The sequence below is a fragment of the Dasypus novemcinctus genome, chromosome 12 (assembly GCF_030445035.2).
Source record: "Dasypus novemcinctus isolate mDasNov1 chromosome 12, mDasNov1.1.hap2, whole genome shotgun sequence".
Classification (NCBI taxonomy): Eukaryota; Metazoa; Chordata; class Mammalia; order Cingulata; family Dasypodidae; genus Dasypus; species Dasypus novemcinctus.
In genome coordinates, this window is record NC_080684.1 from 100,037,858 (window position 1) to 100,061,184 (window position 23,327).

At 39.3% G+C, this 23,327-nt stretch overlaps 1 protein-coding gene across 12 annotated transcripts in view; it reads left to right on the forward strand.

Annotated features, from left to right (window-relative positions):
• TNRC6B (trinucleotide repeat containing adaptor 6B) overlaps nt 1-23,327 on the forward strand; it is a 283,298-nt gene that overhangs the window by 109,800 nt on the left and 150,171 nt on the right. For 9 of the 12 annotated variants that reach the window (XM_071218713.1, XM_058309155.2, XM_058309161.2 and 6 more), the window contains one exon: nt 22,643-22,710. In XM_071218713.1, coding sequence (XP_071074814.1) covers nt 22,664-22,710 — 47 coding nt within the window. In that variant the 5' untranslated portion in view covers nt 22,643-22,663. Of the gene's footprint in view, nt 1-7,423; nt 7,559-22,642; nt 22,711-23,327 lie in introns of all 12 variants that reach the window. The other 3 variants (XM_071218708.1, XM_071218714.1, XM_071218712.1) reach the window with 1 other exon arrangement.

Consider the following 23,327-nt stretch of genomic DNA (forward strand, 5'->3'; position numbering starts at 1 on the left):
TCCCTTCCAGGCAAAATCTACTTAAGACAACAAAATCAGTATAAGAAACAGTTGGGGCAGATGGCCTCAGGCAAAGCCTTCCTGCTTTAAATTTGATAGTGGAAACACCCAGGAGAGGGAGAAAGTCTGTCTCCTGGGAAATAAAGGGGGCCATTCAAACTCCTATAAATAGGGGAACACCTAAGCAACTAGCAAGTACAAGCCTAGAACAAGACTCAGACCCCCAAAAAACAGTGAGGACCCTGTACTTTATATTCACCTTCCTAATAGGAGGGCTGACATTCAAGAAAATCTCTGTCATATCACCAGCTGGTTACAGACTGAGGGAACAGACATCTAAAGGAATAAATCCCAGAAATAATCCTTCAGAATATTAAAGTAAACACTGCACAGTAAAAGATTACAAGTCAAACAAAGAAATAAGAAATGATGTCTCTTCAATAGGAAAAAGATAAAAATCCAGAGAACACTAACAAAGAGGAAGTGATTCAGAACATATTGGAATAAGACTTTTAAAAAAAATTTTTTTTTTTAAAAGATTGATTTATTTATCTCCCCTTCCCCTTCCCTGCCCCGGTTGTCTGTTCTCTGTGTCTATTTGCTGCATCATCTTTTGTCCGCTTCTGTTGTTGTCAGCGGCACGGGAATCTGTGTTTCTTTTTGTTGCATCATCTTGTTGTGTCAGCACTCCATGTGGGCGGCGCCATTCTTGGGCAGGCTGCACTTTCTTTCGCACTGGGTGGCTCTCCTTACGGGGCGCGCTCCTTGCGCGTGGGGCTCCCCTACGCGGGGGACACCCCCGTGTGGCACGGCACTCCTTGTGCGCATCAGCACTGCGCAAGGGCCAGCTCCACACAGGTCAAGGAGGCCTGGAGTTTGAACCGCGGACCTCCCTTGTGGTAGACGGATGCCCTAACCACTGGGCCAAGACCACTTCCCTGGAAAAAGACTTTTAAAAAATTCTCTTCAGGGGTAGTGGATGTAGCTTAAGTGGTTGAGCACCTGCTTCCCATGTATGAGGTCCTGGGTTTGATCCTTACTACCTCCTAAAAACAAACAAATGAAAAAACCAACTCTCACTCTCATTGGGGAGCGGATGTAACTCAGTGGTTGAGCACCTGCTTCCCATGTACAAGGTTCTGGGTTCAATCTCTGGCACTTCCTTAAAAAAATTATCTTCAGTATGCTCAAGGAAATGAAGGAAAATACAGAGGAAGAACTAAAGGATAGTAGGAAAAACAATGAACAGTCCTAGAATCTCAATAAAGAAATAGGAATTTGAAAGAGGAACCAGATAGAACAACTGGGGTTGAAGACCACAATAATTGAAATGAAAAATTCCCAAGAGGGTTTCAAGACCAGATTGGAGCTGGCAGAAGAAAGAATAAGTGAACTGGATGATAAGACAATTGAAATGAGTCAGGCTGAGGAGCAGAAATTAAAAAGAATTATAAAAAGCAAAAATAACCTGAGAGAACTGTGGAATACCATGAAATTATCAATATAGGCATTATGGGAGTCCCAGAAGGAGAAGAGAGAAAGGGGCAGAAAGAATATTCAAAGAAATAATGACAGAAAACTTCCCAGATTTAGCCTATGGCATGAATGTGTACATCCAAGAAGCCCTGAGAAAACAAACAGGTTGAATTTGAAGAAAAATATGTCCCATCACATGTTAATCAAACTGTTGATTGCAAAGGACAAGGAGAGTGTTCTGAAAACTTAAAGAGAAAAGCAACATGTTATGTACAAGGAAGTAGCAATGAGATTGAGTTCCAATTTCTCAATAGGAACCATCGAGGCAAAAAGGCAGTGAGTTGAACTATTTAAAGTGCTGAAAGCATCTGCCAACCAAGAATTTTATATCAAGCAAGACTTTCTTTCAAAAACGAGAGAAGCTATGGACTATAGATAGCGGTAATACTATGATGATACTTTTTCATCTGTTGTAACAAAGGTGTTATAACAATGTAAGGTGTTGACGGTAGGGCAATATATGGGAAACCTGTATGGTATGCATGGTTGTTTTGTAAACTCACAACTTACCAAATTTTTAAAAAAATGAGTGAGAGATGAAGACATTTCCAGAGAAATGCTGAGGGAATTCATTACCAGTAGACCTGCCCCAAAAGCAATGTTTGTTCTTCAGATTGAAAGGAAAGGATACTAGACAGCAGTTCAAAGTGGCATAAAGACCACTGGTAAAGGTAATTATAAATACCAATACTATTGTATTGTATTTTTTGGTATATAACTCTACTTACTTCCTACAGGTACTAAAATACAAATGCTTAAAAAGATAAATCTATGGTTTGGTGCATACAACATACAAGTAAATATAGAAAAAGATGGGGGAACAGAGGGATACAGAAAAAGTATATGTGTATACTATTGAAGTCTAATTGATATCAAACCAAATATGATTGTATATCTTTAGGATGCTATATTTTAACTCCACAGTAACCATAACGAAAATATATGAAAAATATATCCAGATATAAATGAGAAGGCACTCAATATGGTACAACACAAAAAAATAAGATAAATATAAAAACAGGCATTAACAGAAGATTTTTAGGGATGAAAAAGGTATAAGATTTATAAAGACTAAATAGCAAAATGGCAGAAGAATATACTGCATTTTGAATAGTGACTTTAAATGTAAATGGATTGGGAAACGGATGTGGCTCAAGCAGTTGAGCACCTGCTTCCCACATGGGAGGTCCTGGGTTTGGTTCCCTGTACCCAAAAGCAAAACAAAGCAAAACAAAAAAACAGCAAGCAAACAAATGAAAAAACCAACTCATGTGAGTTGATGTGGCTCAGTGATTTTGAGTGACAGCTTCCCACTTAGGAGATCCCTGGGTTCAATCCCTGGCCCCAGGACCTCAAAAATAAATAAATAAATGGATTAAACTCTCAGCCAAAAGGCAGAAATTGGCAGAATGGATCAAAAAGCATGACCCAACTATATGCTGTCTGCAAGAGATTCACTTTAAATTAAAAGACGTAAGTAGCTTGAAGATGAAAGGATGGAAAAATATATATACCATGCAGGTAGTAACCAAGAGAAATCTGGTGCACTAATATCAGGTAAAATAGACTTTCAGTCAAAAACAGTTACAAGGAACAAAGACACTTATTATATACTCACAAAGGGATTGGTTCAACAAGAAGATGTAACAATTTTAAGTATATATGCACCTAACAGCAGAGAACCAAAATAATATGAAGTGAATACTGACATATTTAGAGGGAGAAATTGGTGCTTCTATATTAATATTAAGAGACTTTAATATACTGCGCTCAATAATGGATACAACATTTAGTCAGAAGAACAATAAAGAAATGTAAGACTGGGAAATGGATGTGGCTCAAGCAGTCCAGGGTTCGAAACCCAGGGCCTCCTGGTGAAAGCAAGCTGGCCTGTGTGGTGAGCTGGCCCACATAGAGTCCTGGCCCACATGGGACTGCTGCCCGGTGTGGGAGTGCTGCCCTGCGTAGGAATGCCGCCCCATGCAGGAGTGCCAGCCAATGCGGAGAGCTGGAGCAGCAAGATGACACAACAAAAAGAGACACAGAGGAGAGAGAATAAGAGACATAGCAGGGAAGCGGATTTGGCCCAATGGATAGGGCTTCCACCTACCACATGGGAGGTCCAGGGTTCAAACCCAGGGCCTTCTGACCCGTGTGACGAGCTGGCCCATGCGCAGTGCTGATGCGCGCAAGGAGTGCCGTACCACGCAGGGGTGTCCCCCGCGTAGGGGAGCCCCACGCAAGGAGTGCGCCCGTAGGGAGAGCCACCCAGCGCGAAAGAAAGTGCAGCCTGCCCAGGAATGGTGCTGCCCACACTTCCCGTGCAGCTGACGACAACAGAAGCGGACAGAGAAACAAGACGCAGCAAACAGACAGAGAACAGACAACCGGGGGAGGGGGTAATTAAATAAATAAATCTTTAAAAAAAAAACAACAACAATTGATGAACACATTTTGGAGCATTGCCACTAAGCATGGATTTTAGTTTACATTATAGTCTACAGTCTCTCCCTTACAATTCTGTAAGTTATGGCAAGTGTCTTTCATTGCAGTGTCATTCAGGACAATTCCCAGGTCCTGAAAATGCCCCTGTATTACACCTGTTTCCCCTCTCCCCGACCTCAGTGGCCACTGCCTGCACATCAGTTCTTCCATTGCTAGAATCACAATAAGTCTATTGAAGAATATCAGTAAATCTATTCTAGTTCATAGTTCATTTGCCAATACCAAGGATTCTGGGATGATGATGCCCACTCCTAGATGATGCAAGGATGGTTCCACATAAAATCAATTAATACACCACATTAACAGAATGAAGGAAAAAAACCACATGATCATCTCACTTGACTCAGAAAAAGGTATTTGACAAATCCAGCACCACTTCTTGAGTTTAAAAAAAATACTTAGAAAAGTAGAAATAGAAGGAAACTGAAAAATTTTCAGCATAATAAAGGGCATAGATGAAATACAGCTAACGTATGCTTAATGGTCAAAATCTGAAAGCTTTTCCTCGTAAGATCAGGAACAAGAAACAGAGGCCATTGTCACCACTGTTCCTCAGCATTGTACTGAAAGTTCTAGAACGTAGAATGGCATCAGACTTATATATAGCAATTCTGGGAGCTGGAAGATAGTAGAACATGGCCTTCAAAATTTGGAGGGAATAATGTTTACTAACTCAAAATTCTATACTCAGTTATGTGAGGAGTGTAAAATAAAGAATTTCAGTCATGCAAGGTCTCCATAAATTCACCTCCCATATGCCTTTTTTCGGGAAGGCACTGGAAAATACACTCCCCCTAAACCAAGGAGGGAAGCATAAAAGAATATGATGTAGGATTCAAGAAAGAGGTGCTCCAAAGTAGGAGAGAAAAGGAGATTTGAGAGACGACAGGGAAAAAAGTACCCTAGCAAGATGTTGGTTATTTAGCAGGCTTAGAGAGGAAATGCTCCAGACTGGATCAGGAGAAAACCCGTGGTTAAAGTCTCCAAGACAAGAATGAAACTGAAGTGTTTGGAGAAGTGGACCTGGCTCAATGATAGAGCATCTACCATATGGAGGGTCCAGGGTTTGATCCCCAGGACATCCTGACCCATGTGGTGAGCTGGCCTGCGTGTACTGCTGCTGTGCACAAGGAGTGCCATATCACACAGGGGCGCCCCCGTGTAGGGGTGCCCCATGTGCAAGGTATGCCACCCTGCGTGAAAAAAGTGCAGCCCACCCAGGAGTGGCGCTGCACACAGTGAGGCAGCAAGATGCTGCAACAAAAAAGAGATGCAGTTTCCCAGTGCCATCTGATAATGCAAGCAGACGCAGAAGAACACAGCGAATGAACACAGAGAATACACCGGGGGCGAAGGGGTGGGGGAAAGGGAGAGAAATAAATAAAATAAATCTTCAAAAAAAATTGAATTCTTTGAACTTATTGAGAGGAGATTTACAACCCTCTTGAAGAATTTGAGTATGAATTAGTGAAAAATACATAGTAAGATGATTCCCAGGTTTGGGGAAGGAGGAAGGTATTATAACAAGTAGAGTATAGGACATTTTAGGGCAATATAACTATTATATATGATACTTTAATGGTAGATACCTGACATTATGCATTTGTCAAAATCCATAGATGTCAAAACTCATAGAACTGTACTATGTAAAGAGTGAAATCTAATGTAAAATATCAACTTTAATAATACTATATCAATATTGATTTATGAGTTGAAATAAATACACCACACTCATGCAAGATGTTAATAAGAGAGGAAATTGCAGTTGTGGAGGTGGGCAGAGGGAGAGGTGGTATATGGGAGCTCACTGTATTTTGTGCAGTTTTTCTGTATACATTAAACCACTCTAAAAAAATAAAATCTTAAAAAAGGAAAAAAGGAACAGAAAAATACATAACTACTAAGCCAAAAAAAATTGAAAGAAAGGAGGAATTAATAATTGTTCTAAGAAAGAAAAAAATTATACAAGAAAGGAAATTTAGTTATAGAATTTCATATTATTTAGCCGTATATATTATTTTCTTATTAATAGTATTGTTAAACACTGAATATTTATTTGAACAAAAATGATGACATATTGATTAGGAGGATTGGAAAGGAGGGAAGTATTTGTGTTTAGGTCTGTGTGAGTAGAGGCAGCAGTGGAAAGTATTGTGGGTTTTTTTTTGTTTATAAGTCTTATGATATTACTTGACTTTAAAAATCATGTAATGTATTGTTTTAAAAATTTAGATATTAAAGGGAGAGGTAAAATCAAGAGGCTAGTTGGCAAGTATCACAAGGCCAAAAGTAATTTTTCAGAATAGGAGAGATTACAAAATATTTATTTGTAAGTTGAGGAGATGAATTTACTGGAAGGAGAGCAAGAATAAGTACAAGAGAAAAAAAGGTTACTTATATAGTATGAGTCCAGAGGAAGCAGTGTAGCATAGGTAAAGAGTTAGAATACAACTAATGGAAAGCAGATGTGGCTCAACCAATTGGGTTCTCATCTACCATGTAGGAGGTCCAGGGCTCAATGCCCAGGACCTCCTGGTGAGGGCAAGCTGGCCCACGTGGAGTGTTGCCCTGTGCATAAGTGAGGTCCCGCGCAGCGGCGCAGGAGTGCTACCCTGCATGGGAATGTTGCCCCCGCACAGGAAGTCCGCCCCACACAGGAGTGCCAGCTGACGCAGAGCTGGCACAGCAAGATGACTCAACAGGAAACACGGAGAGGAAATAAGAACACATAGCAGAACAAGGAGATGCGGTGGTGCAAGAGAGTAATCCAGAAGGTCCCAGGTTGGATTCCCAGAGCTGCCTAATGAGAATATAAGCAGACACAGAAGAACACACAGCGAATAGACACAGAGAACAGACAACAGGGAGAACTGGGGTGAGGGTGCAGGGGTGGGGAATAAATAAAAATAAATCTTTTTAAAAAAAGAATACAACTAATGAAGTTAGTCTTTCAGAAGAGCAGAAAAGAAAAAAAATGAGATGAAGATGCAGGTTAATAATAGAATCATGAGAAGAAAAAATTAAGAGCCCTATATGAAATAGGCTTTCAGATAACCTTAGGCATTGTCATTTTCAGAAAGTAAGGACTGGAGAGGATGCCAGTGGATGGGTTTAGAGTCTTGGAGGAGATTTAAAAAGGTAAGAATAAATGAGTTAGGAGCATGGTACAGTAGATCAGACATTCATTCAGTCATTCAGCTCAGCTGAGTGCCTTCCATATAGAAGGCCTTCAGAAATGTGTTGAATGAATGAATGACTAACAAAGGAGGACTGGGTCAGATTCTCGGATACACAAAGAGAACGTTGTTTCCCACCAAGGCTTACCACTAGGGGGGGAAAGGGTGACCAAAAGGTCCTAGCTGTATGCTTTGTATTGTTACAGACCACCTGGGAAGGTCATAGGAGGAACTGGAAGAGGTCAGAAAATGCTTCCTAGAAAAAATTAACTTTTGAACCAGTCTTCGAAGAATGAATAGACATTCACCATAAAGACAGGGTAAAGAAGAGGTGCTGAAAGGTGAGCACTGACTGAGTGGAAATTAATTGGCATACATTTATAAAGGAATCGGATTTGTAGCTTTCTCCATCTGTGCTCTGTAGGCCAGGAGCAAAAGGGAGAAAGGTAAGTGATTGACAAAGCAGGAATGTCCTAAGAGCAGGTGGAGTGGTGAGCAAATCTAGGATATTGAGGAGAGAATTACTGAACTGCCCTGTCCATGGAGCCCAGACAGGTGAAGATCCGAATGGACTCTGAGGAAAGAGAACTGTAGAATTGGAAGTTATAATAAGGACTTGTTACAACTTCAGATAGAAGGAGGGAGTGAAGAGGTGGCTGTGGTCAGAGTCGGATTTTAGAATTCATGGACCTTGGTGTGGAGCCGTACTGACTGGCACGGAGCTGGACCCTGTCTGAAATTTCCTAGCTCAGGAAGGAGGGACTTAGGTTGCCTTAGGTCTGGAGAGTATTCAGTTTAGACTGTCCAAAGTGCTTTTCCTTTGTACTTTCCTTGCATTCTCACACTATATTACTGTAACTGGTTCATTTTTATTTTGTCTTTCCTACTAACCTGCTGTTTGAGGGATGAGACTGGATTCTTAACCATTATCTCAACATAGTGCCTAATGTATTATGTGTTCAATAAATTTGTTGAATGAATGAGTGTAACAGAATAAAGATGAGGATATGGTGGTGTGAGTTTTATAAATATAAACAATGAAACTCCTGAAAATGAGATCAAGGGGCAGGGATGGTCAGATCATCAAATTAAGTCAAAAAGTGTTGAAGAAATATGTTGAAAAGAGAAATAAGAATGGGAAGAGACTGGAAATGGACTTGAAAAAAAAAAGGAAGTGGTATTGAGGAGCAGTGTTCTTTCTGATCATTTTTATTGCCTTCTGAGTTGGTGGAGAGTGGGGAAAGGTCTGAACCCTAGTGAAAGAGATAGTGCCTTCTGGGGAAAAGCATCCGAATTAGCTCTTAAAGGAATGAATGGGAATTTGAAGTGTATGTGGGTCTAGGGCAGAGAGTAAAAGACCAAGGCCAGGGGTTCAGGATGGGTAAGACAGGAGCAGATAAATCTGAAAATGATCACAGAGGCAAACCGACTGAGCTTTTACAACCTCTAGATAGGCAATAGAGGGTCACTAAAGAATTTTGATCAGAGATATGTTCCAGTCACGTTTGCATTTTACAAAGCTCACTTAAATGATTTGGAGGATGGATTGAAATGGGGTGGGACCCAGGAGCACAAAGACCAGAGAGAAGTGTTTTGTAATAGGGAAGGTTAGGGAAGTTGGCTTTAACTGACAGTAAAGGGTATAAGAGAGAGTGATGGAGTGAATCAGATGTGTCTCAAGCAGTTGGGCTCCTGACTACCATATGGGAGGTCCAGGGTTCCATGCCCAGGGCTTCCTGGTGAAGGCATGCTGGCCTTTGTGATGAGCTGGCCCATGCAGAGTGTTGGCCTGTGCAGAGTACTGCCCCATGCAGGAGTGCTGCCCCATGCAGGAGTGCTGGCCCACTTGGAGAGCTGGCACAGCAAGATGGCACAACAAAAAGAGACACAGAGAAGAGATAATGAGAGATGCAGCAGAACAAGGAGCTGAGGTGGCACAAGAGAATGCTTGCTTCTCTTCCACTCCGGAATGTCCCAAGATCAGTTCCCAGAGCTGCCTAATGAGAATACAAGCAGACACAGAAGAATACACAGCAAATGGACACAGAGAGCAGACAACGGAGGGGAGAAAGAAATAAAATAAAATAAATAAATCTTAAAAAAAAAAGAAAGAAAGGAAGAGTGATGGATATGAGAGCTATTTGAGAGGTAGAATCTACAATACTTGGTGATTGGTTGGCTATGGAGTTAAGGAGACAGAGCTCTCCCTTGATTATAGCTTTCCTGTTATGAATGTGGCACCATTCACAGAGACAGGAAATATTTAAAAGGAGATGAAATTTGGGGACCACAATGATGTTTCATACTGGACCTATTGGGCCATCCAATTGAAGAAGACTATTAGGCAGAGCAGGGGGCTGGAGTTACAATGTTGAAGCCACTTAGAGGAGGCTGTTGACACTGTGGACTTTTCTGTTATTACTTTCTACCTTTAATTGTGGTTAATTAGAAATTGATTTTTAAAAAATCATTTCCCCAACCCCAAAGGGTACTGGGGATTAAACCTGGGGTGTCCTATGTGCAAAGCAGGCACTCAACCACTGAGTTATACCTCTTCTGCACTTTGGGGTTTTTTTTTTTTAGAAAGACTGGGATTGAATCTGGGACCTTCTGTGTGGGAAGTAGCACTCAACCCCTGAGTCACATCGATGTCCCTGAGTTGGTATTTCGTTTGTTTTACTTGTTGTTTTGCTTTTTGTTTTTTCTGTAGGCACCGGGAACTGAAGCTAGTACCTCCCATTTGGGAGGTGGGCACTCAAATGCTTGAGCCACATCCACTCCGATAAACTCTTTTTAAAAAAATATATTAAAAATATATTTTTAAAAGATACATAGATCATACAAAATGTTACATTAAAAAATATAAGAGGATCCCGTATACCCCCACTCCCCACTCCTGGTAAACTCATTTTTGTAACTAGTAAGCAGAGGCTGAGGTTTACAATTTAGAGCTTTTAAAATGGGGAGGATTTTTAAAGACTAAGAATCGAGGAAATTTCATAATTCATATAAGTGGAAGAATAGTCATTCTTGTCTTTGAGAAAGTGGTTTAGGCCTGAAGTGCCAAGGAACTTAATTTTAAATAAATTTTCACCTTTTTTATTTCTAATTAAGTGATAAAATTTGTACCATTAAGTGTACAAAATGCAAAGCTCAATGATTTTTTTCACATATGTGTATGCTCTTGAAACCACCACCCAGATCAAAATATAGATCATTTTCACCTCTTATCATGGTCCCTCTGAAACATGAGCACCTCCCCCCCACTCCCTTTTTTTCCTTCTAAAGGTTTTAGAATGTTGTACACACTTAGGAAAGGAGAATCCTTCCCTCTCCATTGGCAAAGCCCTGTAGGTTACAGAACCAGAAAACTCTCAAAAGCAGTCTAAAAGTCAAAACCTGGTTTGAATTTCACAGTATGCATAGTATGTGTCTTTTGTTACTCTCACTTAACCCTTCCCCCAACTTCTCTTTTTAATAGAAATAACTAAACCTCTCAATTTTTCTGTCCTTTTTTGAAGCTCAGCCTCTGCAATATGTTCTCATCTCCTCTAGTATTCCTAATACTAGGCTAAGGCTGTGAGGAGGATGGGAGAGCTTTTGGGAAAGCCTTTGTTTTATTTGGGTTTCATTATGGTATTATCTATTTATTTTACTGTTGTCTGTCTTCCATGTTATTAGGTTCTGTAAGGAATGGACTGTGATTTTGTAAGTTGGAAATAGTGCCTTATATATCCATGAGTATATCTGTTTGATTTTTAAGATCATACTTTTTGAGAGAGATTTTGTAGGACTGTTAGAAAATCTTGTTTGTAGATGTAGCTCTCTGTCAGTTACCTTCCTTCGTTTATTGACCAATAAACCATATGGAACAGCAAAGTGCTTTTTTTTCCTTTAAAGTATTTGTATTGAGAAACGAACCATATGTATGAGGAGAAAAGAAAAAATATATATGTACTGTTAGAATGGATTAAAAAATATTAACCATCCATATGTTGTCTACAAGAGACTCACCTTAGACCCAAGGACACAAATATGCTGAAAATGAAAGGTTAGAAAAAGATCTTTCATACAAACAGTAACCAAAAAAGAGCAGGGGTAGTTATGGTAATATCAGACAAAACAGATTTTAAATGCAAAAAGTTTATAAGAGATGCAGAAGGCCATTATGTATTAATAAAAGGGGCAATCAATCAGGAAGAAGTAACAATCATAAATACCTAGGGACCAAACCAGGGTGCCCCAAAATACATGAGGCAAACTCAGGCAAAACTGAAGAGGGAAATAGATGTCTCTACAATAGTTGGAGACTTCAATACGCCACTCACATCAATAAATAGAACCATTAGATGATCAACAAGGAAACAGAGAACTTGAACAATATAATAAATGAACTAGACATAACAGACATAGAACCTTGCACTCCAAATCAGCAGGATATACATTCTTCTCAAGGGTATTTCTTCAGGATAGACCACATTTGGGTCATAAAACAGGTCTCAATAAGTTTAGGAAGATTGAAATTATACAAAGTAACTTCTCTGATCATAATGAAAATCAATAATAGGTGGGAAAGGGGAAATTTCCCAAATCTATGGAGGCTCTTAATTAGGGGTCAAAGAAGAAATTGCAAGAGAAGTGAATAAATATCTCGAGACAAAGGAAAATGAGAACACAATTTATCAAAACATATGGGGTGGGGGAGTGGATGTAGCTCGAGTGGATGAGCACCTGCTCCCCACGTACAAGGTCCCTGGTTCATTCCCCAGTACCTCCTTAAAACAAACAAACAAAAAATAAAACAACTCTCATTGGGGAGCAGAAGTAGGTCAGTGGTTGAGTGCCGGCTTCCCATGTACAAGGTCCTGGGTTCAATCCTCAGTACTTCCTAAAAACAAAACAAAAAAACCTTATGAGATAAAGTAAAGGCAGTGCTGAGAGGAAACTTTATAGCCCTAAATGCTTTCATTAGAAAGGAAGAAAGAGCCTAAATTGAAGATCTAACTGTACATCTGGAGGAACTAGAAAAAAAGAACAGCAAACTAATCCCAAATAAAGCTGAAGGAAGGAGATAACAGATCAAAGCATAAATAAATACAATTGAGAACAAAAAAACCATAGAATCAACAAAACCAAAAGTCGGTTCTTTGAGAAGATCAACAAAATCGACAATCTCTTAGCTAGACTGACAAAGAAAAAGGAGAGAAGCTGCAAATAAATAAAATCAGAAATGAGGGGCGGGGGACATTTCCACTGACCCTGCAGAAATACGAGAGATCTTAAGAGAATATTGTGAACAACTGTACATCAACAAATTAGACAATGTCGCAAAATGGATGAATTCCTGGAAACAGACGAACAGCCTACGCTGACCCTGGAAAATATAAAAGACTTCAGCAAACCAATCACTAGTAAAAAAATTGAAAGAGTCAACAAAAACCTCCCCAAAATGAAAAGTCCAAGACCAGATGGCTTCACAGGTCAATTCTACCAGTATTTCAAAGATGATCTAATACAGGGATTCTTTCCCCGCCCCCATTTATTTATTTATTTATTTATTTATTTATTTATTTCTCTCCTCTCCCCCCGCAGTTGTCTGCTCTCTGTGTCTGTTTGCTGTGTGTTCTTCTTTGTCCACTTCTGTTGTTGTTCAGTCGCCGGGAATCTGTATTTCTTTTTGTTGTGTCAGCTCTCCGTGTGTGTGGTGCCATTCCTGGGCAGGCTAAACTTTCTTTTGCAGTGGGCGGCTCTCCTTGCACGCATCAGTACTGCGCGTGGGCCAGCTCCACACGGGTCAAGGAGGCCCTGAGTTTGAACCGCAGACCTCCCATGTGGTAGACGGAAGCCCTAACCACTGGACCAAGTCCACTTCCCTAATACAGGGATTCTTAACAAAATCCAAAAACTTGAATTGAAATTCAAAATGACATTATTCTTCTGGGGACATGTTAGTGCAGGTGTGATATGTTTATTTAAAAATATACAGTATAGTGTGGGCTTAGTAAGGGGTCCATGGTTTTCATCTGACTGGCAAAAAAGGTTTAACAACCCCTGATCTAATACTAGTCTTGCTTAAGCTCTTCCAAAAATTTGAACAGGAAGGAATGCTACCAAACTCTGTCTATGAAGCCATCATCACCATAATACCAAAGTCAAATAAGGATACTATGTAAAAATAAAATTACAACCAACCAATTTCTGTAAAATTCTGAAGGTAGATACAAAAATCCTCAATAAAATACTTGCAAATTGAATCCAAAAACACATTAATAGAATTATATACCACAATCAAATGGGTTTGGGTATACAAGGGTGGTTCAGTGCAAGAAAAACAATTAGTGTAATAAATCACATTAATAAGTTGAAGAAAAATCACATGATTGATCTTGATTGATGCAGAAAAGGCATTTGAGAAAATAAAACATCCTTTCTTTATAAAAACATTGCAATAGATAGGAATAGAAGGATTTTTTCTCAACATGATAAAAGTACATGTATGAAAAACCCATGGCTAACATTATACTCAAGTAAAAGAGTAAAAAGCTTTCCCGCTGAGACTGGGAACAACACAAGGATGCCCACTGTCACCACTGTTATTCAGTATTGTGCTAGAAGTCCTTGCTTAGAGCAGGTGGGGGAAAAAAGAAAAAGAAAAAGAAATAAAAGGCAGCCAAGTAAGAAAGGAAGAAGTAAAACTTTTCACTGATATGATACTATACCTAGAAAATCCTGGAAAATTCACAACAAAGCTATTAGAACTAATAGACAAGTTGAGCAAAGTGGCGGGATACAGGATTCATAGCAAAAATCAGTAGCATTTCTCTACACTACTAATGATCAATCTTAGGAAGTAGGTTTTTCCTCCTAAGTCAGAAAAAATTCCATTTATAATAGCAACTGAAAGAGTGAAATATTTAGGAATAAACTTAATCAATGACATAAAGGACCTGTACTCAGAAACACAAAACATTACTAAAAGAAACCAGAAACCTGAGTAAATGGAAGGGCATTCCATGTCCGTGGGTTAGAAGATTAATATCATTAAGATCTCAATTCTCTCCAGACTAGTTTACAGATTCAACACAATCTCAATAAAAATCCTGACAGTCATTTTTGCAGAAATGGATAAACCAATTATCAGATTTATTTGGAAGAGTAAGGGGCCTCGAATAGCCACAAATGTCTTTGAAAAGAAGAATGAAGTTGAAGGACTCTCACTCCCTAACTTTAAAGCTACAGTGATAAAAACAGCATGGTGCTGGCTTAAAGATAGATTGGCCAATGGAATCGAGTTGAGAATTCGGAAATAGACCCTTAAATCTACAGTCAAGTGATTTTTGACAAGGCTGTAAGACCTGTGCAACTGGGTAAGAATAGTCTATTCAATAAATAGTGCTAGGAGAACTGATATCCTTGCTAAACAAAAGAAACAGGACCCCTATCTCACACCTTATACAAAAATTAACCCAAAATGGATCAAGGACCTAAATATAAAAGCTGGAACCATAAAACTCCTAGAAAAAAATTTAGAGAAACATCTTCAAGATCATGAGGTGGATGGTGGCTTCTTAGCCTTATACCCAAAGTACATGCAATAAAAGAAAAAATAAATAAATGGGACCTCTTCAAATGAAACACTTTTGTGCTTCAAATGACTTTGGTAAGAAGGTGAAAAGGCAGACTACTCAATGGGAGAAAAGTTTTGGAAACCGCATTTCTGACAAAGGTTTGATCTCCATGTTATATAAAGAGGTTGTACAACTCAGTGATAAAAAGACAAGCAACCCAAGTAAAGTATGGGCAAAAGGTTTGAACAGGCATTTTTCAAAGAAAAAATACAAATGGCTAAAAAGCACACGAAAAGATGCTCAACCTCACTAGCTGTTGGGGAAATATAGATAAAAACTATAATGTGACTTCATTTCTTGCCTTACAGAATGGCCATTAATAGAAAACAAACAACTAGAAAACCACAAGTGCTGAAGAGAATGTGGAGAAATCAAAGCACTCCTTCACTGTTGGAAGGAATGTAAAATGGTGCAGCCTCTGTGGAGGGCAGTTTAGCAATTCCTCAGGAAGCTAAATCTAGAACTCCCATATGATCCAGCGACCCTGCTACTCGGAATATATTCAGAAGAAGTGAAAACAAGGTCATGAACATATATTTGCATACTGATGTTCATAGTGGCATTATTTGCAGTTGTCAAAAGATGGAAATAACTTAAGTGTCCATCAACCAATGAATGGATAAACAAAATGTATATACATAAAATGGAATACTATTTAGCTGTAAGAATAAATGAAATTGGGATGCATATGTAAACATGGATGAACCTTGAGGACATTATGTTGAGTGAAATAAGCCAGACACAAAAGGACAAATATTGTATGTTCTCACTAGTATGAACTAAGGTACTATGAAGAAACGCATGGAGCTAAACTCTTGAGTATCGGTTACTAAGATATAGAATGTGGGTTGAGAAGTGGGAGCTGACGCTGAATGTATGCAGAATGTTCAGTAAGGTAATTGTAAATGTAGGGAAATGGATAGAGTTGATGGTAACACATTATAGTAAGTATAATGAGTAGTCTAGGAAAGTGTCAATTAAAAGAAAGCTAGAGGATAATCTAGAGACTAGAGTGTAATATAGTGATTTTTGTGGTAGATGGTGATTGTGATTAATAGTACAAACACAGAATATTCCTCTATTACAAGGTGTTAAGAATATGTAGATACACTATATGCTATATATACTATATACTGTAACAGTAATATTGTAATATTTTTACAGCAATGGCAGAGAAGGTATCAGTGCTAAGGGTCAATAATGGAGGTGTAAAAGGCTCTATGGAATTTTTCCTTTTGGAGTAATGAAAATGTTCTGAAATGAACTGAGCTGATGACAGCACAAATCTGTGATTAAACTGAGGGTACACGTTGGATGGATTGTAAAAGGCAGGGGGCTTTATAACACTGTGAACCGTAAGGTGAATGATGGACTGTGGTTAACAGTACAAATACGAAAATGGTCTCTCATAAACTATAACAAATATACAACACTCATACTCGGTGTTAATTTCAGGATCATTTGTGGGAATAATACACCAAATATAAGCTATATGCACTATAGGTAGTAGTAATATTACGACAATATCCTTTCATCAATTGTAGCAAATATGTCACAGCAACATAAGGTGTTGGCATTGCGGCAGTGTTTGGGAGTGCATTCTTCCCATGTACAGGGTCCTGGGTTCAATTGAGAGAGAGAGAGAGAGATGAATATTGGTAATATTGAAGCTCTAGGACTGTTTTTCATGAAGTGGGTGTAGCTCACTGGTTGAGCACACTCTTCATATGTACAAGGTCCTGGGTTCAATCCCCAATACTGCCTTAAAAAAAAAAAAGACTTTTTCTGTGAAACTGAACAAATGTATGTGAATGTTATAAGATGTTAATATCAAGGGGAAAAAACATTATGCTAAGTGAAAGATACCAGATACAAAGTACTACATATTGTATGATTCTGTTTATATAAAATGTAAATATAAATCAATTTATAAAGATGGAATTAGATTAAAGGTTATTTAGATTGGGAAAGGATAGAGAGATTGAGAGGTGACTGCTAAGGGGTGTGGTGTTTTTCTTTTTGGAGTAATGAAATTGTGGGTTTTTTTTTTTACAATTTATTTATTTATTTCTCCCCCCTTTCATTGTTTGTGTTTGCTGTCTCCTTTCTGAATGCTCTCTGTGTCTGCTCGTCTTCCGTCTGCTCGTCTTTCTTTTTAGGCAGCATCAGGAACTGAACATTGGACCTCCCATGTGCAAGGGAGGGATCCGATCACTTGAGTCATCTCTGCTCCCTGCTTGTTGTATCTCTCACTTTGTTTCCTTGTTGTGTCATCTCGTTGAGCCATCTTTTTGCATCATCTTTTTGCATTAGCTTGCTGCACCAGCCCATTGCATCAGCCTGCTGTCTTGCTTGTCTTCTTTAGGAGGCACCAGGAACCAAACCTGGGACCTCGCATGTAGTATGCAGGTGCCCAACTGCTTGAGCCACATTTGCTTCCCATGAAATTGTTTTTAAAATTTTTTTGTGGTGATGAATGTACAAAATTGTGACTATTGACTGTAATAAAAGCCATTGATTGTACACTTTGGAGGGATTGTATGTTAATATATCTCAATAAAACTGCTTACAAAAAGAATAATGCAATAATATGTTTGTATATATCCAGAAGTTTCTATAATGCATACAGGAATACAGTTAATGTGTGTAGAGCAGATACTTGTTCAAATGTACTAGGTAATGATGAGCTTTTTTGAAATATAAATATCAGTTTACCCTCCCACTAGAAGTGGGTAAGTTTTGCTATGTCTCTACATTCCTTGTCAACACTTGGTATTGCTGTACTTTATAATTTTAGCCATCTTAGTCATTGTGAAATGGTTTCTGTGGTTTTAATTTGCATTTTTCCTGATTGATCTGAGATGAAATATCTTTTCATATGTTTAGGGACCATTTATGCATATTCCTCAGTGAAATTCCTTCTGAGTTATTTTGCCATTTTATTCTAAGTTGTCTTTTTTTTTTTTAGTATGTTTTCTTTTTTTTATTCTTTATTTTTTAATACATAGATCACAAAAAATGTTACATTAAAAATTATAAGAGGTACCTTTATACCCCACACCCCACCACCCCTCCCACATTAACAACCTCTTTCATCATTGTGGCACATTCATTGCATTTGGTGAATACGTTTTGGAGCACTGCTACACTGCATGGATTATAGTTTACATTATAGTTTACGCTCTCTGCCAGTCCATTCAGTGGGTTATGGCAGGATACATAATGTCTTGCATCTGTCCCTGCAATATCATTCAGGACAATTCCAAGTCCTGAAAATGCCCCCACATCACACCACTTCTTCCCTCTCCCTGCCCTGAGCAACTCCCTTGGCCACTGACTCCACATCAGTGATACAATTTCTTCCATTGCTGGAGTCACAATAGTTCTTTAGTATAATACCAGTAAGTCCACTCTAATCCATATTTTATTCCTCCATCCTGTGGACCCTGGGATGATGATGTACTCTTTACCTCTAAATCAAGAGGGTGCTTAGATCCCACATGGCTGATGGATGTGATTCTCCTGCTTGCAGTTGTAGACACTCTCAATCCCCTGGTGTGGTGGTTGACCATCTTCACCTCCCTTTTAACTGGTCTGGTAAATCCAGCAAACCAGAGAGTAAGTGTTGCAACTCTGCTGAGGCTGAGGACCCAGCTGGCACATGACCAGTCCAGAGATTCAAGTCTCCTGAGTATACACCAGCCCCAGCACCAACCACAAGTTCAGTAAAGTGACAGAAGAGTACATGTAGAGATGTCACATCTGAGTCCAACTCCATCACACTCAGGAGCACAAATTCCAAAGTAGGGCCCACTGGCAAGGCACTGAACTCCAGAGCCATCTGCCATGACCGTAGAACCTGTGTGTGTCTGTAGCCCTCAGGCACACCACTACCTGAGGTTGTATCTACTTTGGCCATCTCTGGGATCTTGCTGAGATGTGCATAAGTGTGAACTCTCTGATGACCTCCCAACTCATTTTGAAGTCTCTTAGCCATATGAACTTATTTGTCTTTACCATTTCCCCTTTTTATTCAAGGTCTTTTTCTAGTTGCATCACCAGCTGGTGATTGGTCATAATCCCTCAGTGCCAGGGAGGCTTATCTCTGGGAGTCATGTCCCACACTGGGGGAAAGGTAATGCATTTACATGCTGAGTTTGGCTTAGAGAGTGGCCATATTTGAGCAACAAGGAGGCTCTCAGGAGGTAACTCTTAGGTACCCTGCAGCTCTAGGCCTAGTTGAAATTTCAAGCACACAGGCTCCTAAGCATAGTCATCGGTATCAAGGGCCCATCATTGGACCATCCTTCACTGGTCTTTGCCCTTGCACTTGGGGGATTGCTGCTGTTCCATTTGGGAATGCTCCCCTGGCTAGGAATACAGCATTCCCTCAGTTGTCATGTGTAACTCTACCTAATTTAACAATACCCAACGATTATCTGAACATTTTTATATATCTTATATACATGCCCTGGAGAACTCCCTCCCAACCATGTGTCCCCCATCAATGATACCCCACACTGGTACTCCTCCCCTGCCATAGTTGAACCCCTCTATGATACAAATGAGGCCTAATATATTGCCAGATTCAATTAGTAGGAAAATGAAATAGTAATGATAGGTTTAATGATTAGAAATAGAATACATACTAATTTAGAAAAGCTAAAATAAAGTAAAAAATAATTTGGGATATTAAAAAATGAAAAATATCATAAAACTTTGTTTCTGACATTTTGCCTTTCATCACTGTAATAGGTGTTGCCCTCTATCCATTCCTTCCTCAGTGTTTACATCTTTTTTTTTAATTTAAAATTTTATCTTCAAAAAAGTTTTAGATCTCAGTAAAGTCACATATACAATATAGTGGACTCCTATATACCCAACATAAAAACGCTTTTCCCCCTTCCCCAGCAATGATCTTTTTACATGTGGATGTTATATTTGGTACAGCTGGTGTACAGAGATTGAAACATAGCTACCAACCATGGTTCTTTTTTTTTTTTAAGATTTATTTTTTATTTATTTCTCTCCCCTTTCCCCCTCCCCCATTGTCTGCACTCTGTGTCCATTTGCTGTATATACTTCTGTGTCTGCTTGTATTATCAGGCGGCACTGAGAAACTGTGTCTCTTTTTTGTTGTTGTTGCATCATCTTGCTGTGTCAGCTCCCCATGTGTGCAGCACCACTCCTGGGGTGGATCTCCTTGTGGAGCACACATCTTGTGCATGGGGCACCCCTATGCAGGGGCATCCCTGCATGGCATGGCACTCCTTGCGCGCAGCAGCACTGTGCATGGGCCAGCTTACCACATGGGTCAGGAGGCCCTGGGTATCGAACCCCGGACCGTCCATATGGTAGATGGATGCTATATCAGTTGAGCCACGTCCGCTTCCCACCATGGTTCCATTTTGGTTTACATTATGGTTTATATTTTAGATTGTACACTTTTCTAAATTTTTAGTTACATTATGGTTTACATTTTGGTTTACATTTTAGGCTATACATTTTTATAAATTTTTGGTGAAATTTAACATGGCCTTTATTGATCAGTGCACAATCTTGTGAAACACTTCCATTGCCCTCCAGTTACCCCCTCTTCCATCTGTTGTTTTCCTCTCTTCCCCTCCCCTCAGGGCCCACAGTGACAACTAAGCTTCATTGCTTGAAGGACTAAGTTCATAGATACTTGCAATAATGCTGATGGCTTGACACACTGGACTGTCCTCCCAATTGGGAGCCACTAGTGCTCTTGAGATATACCCTTCCCTCTGTTTTGAGAACATCAGGACTCCCCAGGATGGGGATACAACACTTTCCTACTCATTGTATGGATCTTCACCCAATGATATAACACACTGTGACAAGATGACCACTCACACACTCCCTAGAAGCCTGCCCAGGTGCACCCTGTGCCAGATGCCCCCCATCAAACACCTTAAACAAGTAACCCTTCCTTATTATATTTTCTGGAGAGTTTTCTCAGCATTATAGTTTCAGCCACATACCTGACAATCTCCCATGTTCACCTGCTCCCCCTAAAACCTCACCCCAATTCCATGGTCCATCTGACCCATCCTCCCAACCCTAGCCCCCCTCAAGCCTGCAAGTCCCACCTAGTAATATCCCTATCCCCCCATCTTATCCCTTCCTGGCACAACTACTTACGTCCACTTTACCATAGATATTACCCATGTATACATCAGCTCACAACCTTCCTCTCCCCACCAAGTTCCTGTAAGCCTATGATCCAGTCTCTAGCTCTCTGACAGCTAGATTTGCTTCATATCAAATAGGTCATGTAGTATTTGTACTTTGGTGTCTGACTTGCTTCACTAAACATAAGGTCCTCAAGATTCATCCATGTTATCCCATGTGTTAGTACTGTATTCCTTCTTAAAGCTGAGTAGTATTCCATTGTATGTATATACCACATTTTGTTTATCCATTCATCTGTGGATGGGCATTTGGGTTGATTTCAACTTTTGGCAAGAGTGAATAATGCTGCTATGAACACTGGTGTGCATATATCAGTTTGTGTCCTTGTTTTCAGTTCTTCTGGGTATATACCCAGCAGTGGAATTGCTGGGTCATATGGCAAATCAATAGCTAGTTTTTTGAGTAACCACCAAACTGTCCTCCAGAATGGCTGGATCCTTCTGCATTCCGACCAGCAGTGGGTGAGGGTTCCCATTCCTCCACATCCTCTCCAACACTTGTAGTCTTCTGTTTTTTTAATAGCCGCCAGTCTAATGGTGTAAGATGGTATCTCATTGTCGTTTTGATGTGCATTTCCCAGATAGCTTGTGATGCTGAGTATCTTTTCATGTGCTTTTTAGCCATTTGTATTTCTTTCTTGGAGAATTGTCTGTTCAGATCTCTTGCCCATTTTTTAAATGAATTGTTTATCTTTTTATTTTTGAGATACAGGATTTTTTTATATATGCTGGATATTAGTATCCTATCAGATACATGGTTACCAAATATTTTCTCCCATTGGGTAGGCTGTCTTTTTACTTTCTTGATAAACTTCTTTGAGGTGTAAAAGGCTTTAATTTTGAGGAGGTCCCATTTATCTATTTTTTCTTTTGCTGCTTGTACTTTGGGTGTGAAGTTCATGAAGCCATTTCCTATTACAAGGTCTGTAGATGCTTTCCTACATTATTTTCCAAGGTCTTTATAGTCTTGGCTCTTATAGTTAGGTCTTCGATCCATTTTGAGTTGTTTTTTGTATAAAGTGTGGGATGGTAATCCTCTTTCATTCTTTTGCATATGGATATCCAGTTCTCCAAGCACCATTTGCTGCAGAAGCCATTCTCTCCCAGTTGGGCTTGGCAGCTTTGTCAAATATCAGATGACCGTGTATGTGAGGATCTATATCAAACTCTCATTTCAGTTCCATTGGTCAGAATGTCTGTCCTTGTGCCAGTACCCTGCCGTTTTGACCACTGTAGCTTCGTAGTATGTTTTAAAGTCAGGTAGGTAGTTTGATTACTCCAATTTCATTTTTCTTTTTCAATATGTCTTTATCAATTTGGTTCATAGGAGTTCTTTATATATTCTGTATGCTAATCCTTTCTCACAGTTTTATGAGTTGCAAATTAATATGCTTTCCGTTTTCATTCACAAATCTAGTCACCCAAGGAGAGGTCCCTTAAGCAGACTTGAAGATTGAAAACCATTAGCCCAGACCTCAGTACTAGGAACTATAGTGAAATAACCACAAGGTTCAGGCCCAGGCAGTTGAAATGAGTTGCATCTTAGTTAGTGACTGCTGCTGACTTGTGCTTGCCTTTACAGGTGGAACAGGAGGATTCTGTAATGGAAGGGCATGGAAAGACTCCACCTTCTGGTGAAGAAAGCAAACAGTGAGTCATGGTTTATTCTAAAAGGGTTCTATTACAGATTGTCAGAAGCACTTTGGTTAAACATGCTGAGAGCCTATTTGCTGGGGATGTATAGGTTTGGGAGGTGGCAGGCCTCACCAGTTGCTTTGGTGACTGTTAAATGCATTGCTTCCATTTATAGACTGACTAACTAGAGGGTCAAGAAAGTTGGCTTTGTAGTCTTTCACACATGACTAATCAGAATTGTTATATTTTAGCAAAGCTTTAAGACTCAGAGTGTTCCAATTTTGAACTGTTTGGTTGATTTCCAAAGGAAGTATAAAAAGGTATAGTCATTTCTTTGCAATTCTTTTATGAAGTGAACTTAAATTAATAGTGTTTTCCCACATTCCAAGTGTGAATTTATTTGAATAGTACTTCCTGAAATTCTATTCCATTCAGTTATTTATACTTCTGATCTTTGTTTAAATAACAAACTGTTTCCCTAAGGGAAAAAGAATTATAAATAATATCCTTTGGCCAACTTTCTAAATAATCCAGGCTATTTCTTCTGGCTTTTTAAGGGGTGATTAGGTTTGAAAATGAAATTAGGAGTCTGCTGGGTAACTCTTCGTTGGCAGTGAATAGATTTTTTTTTT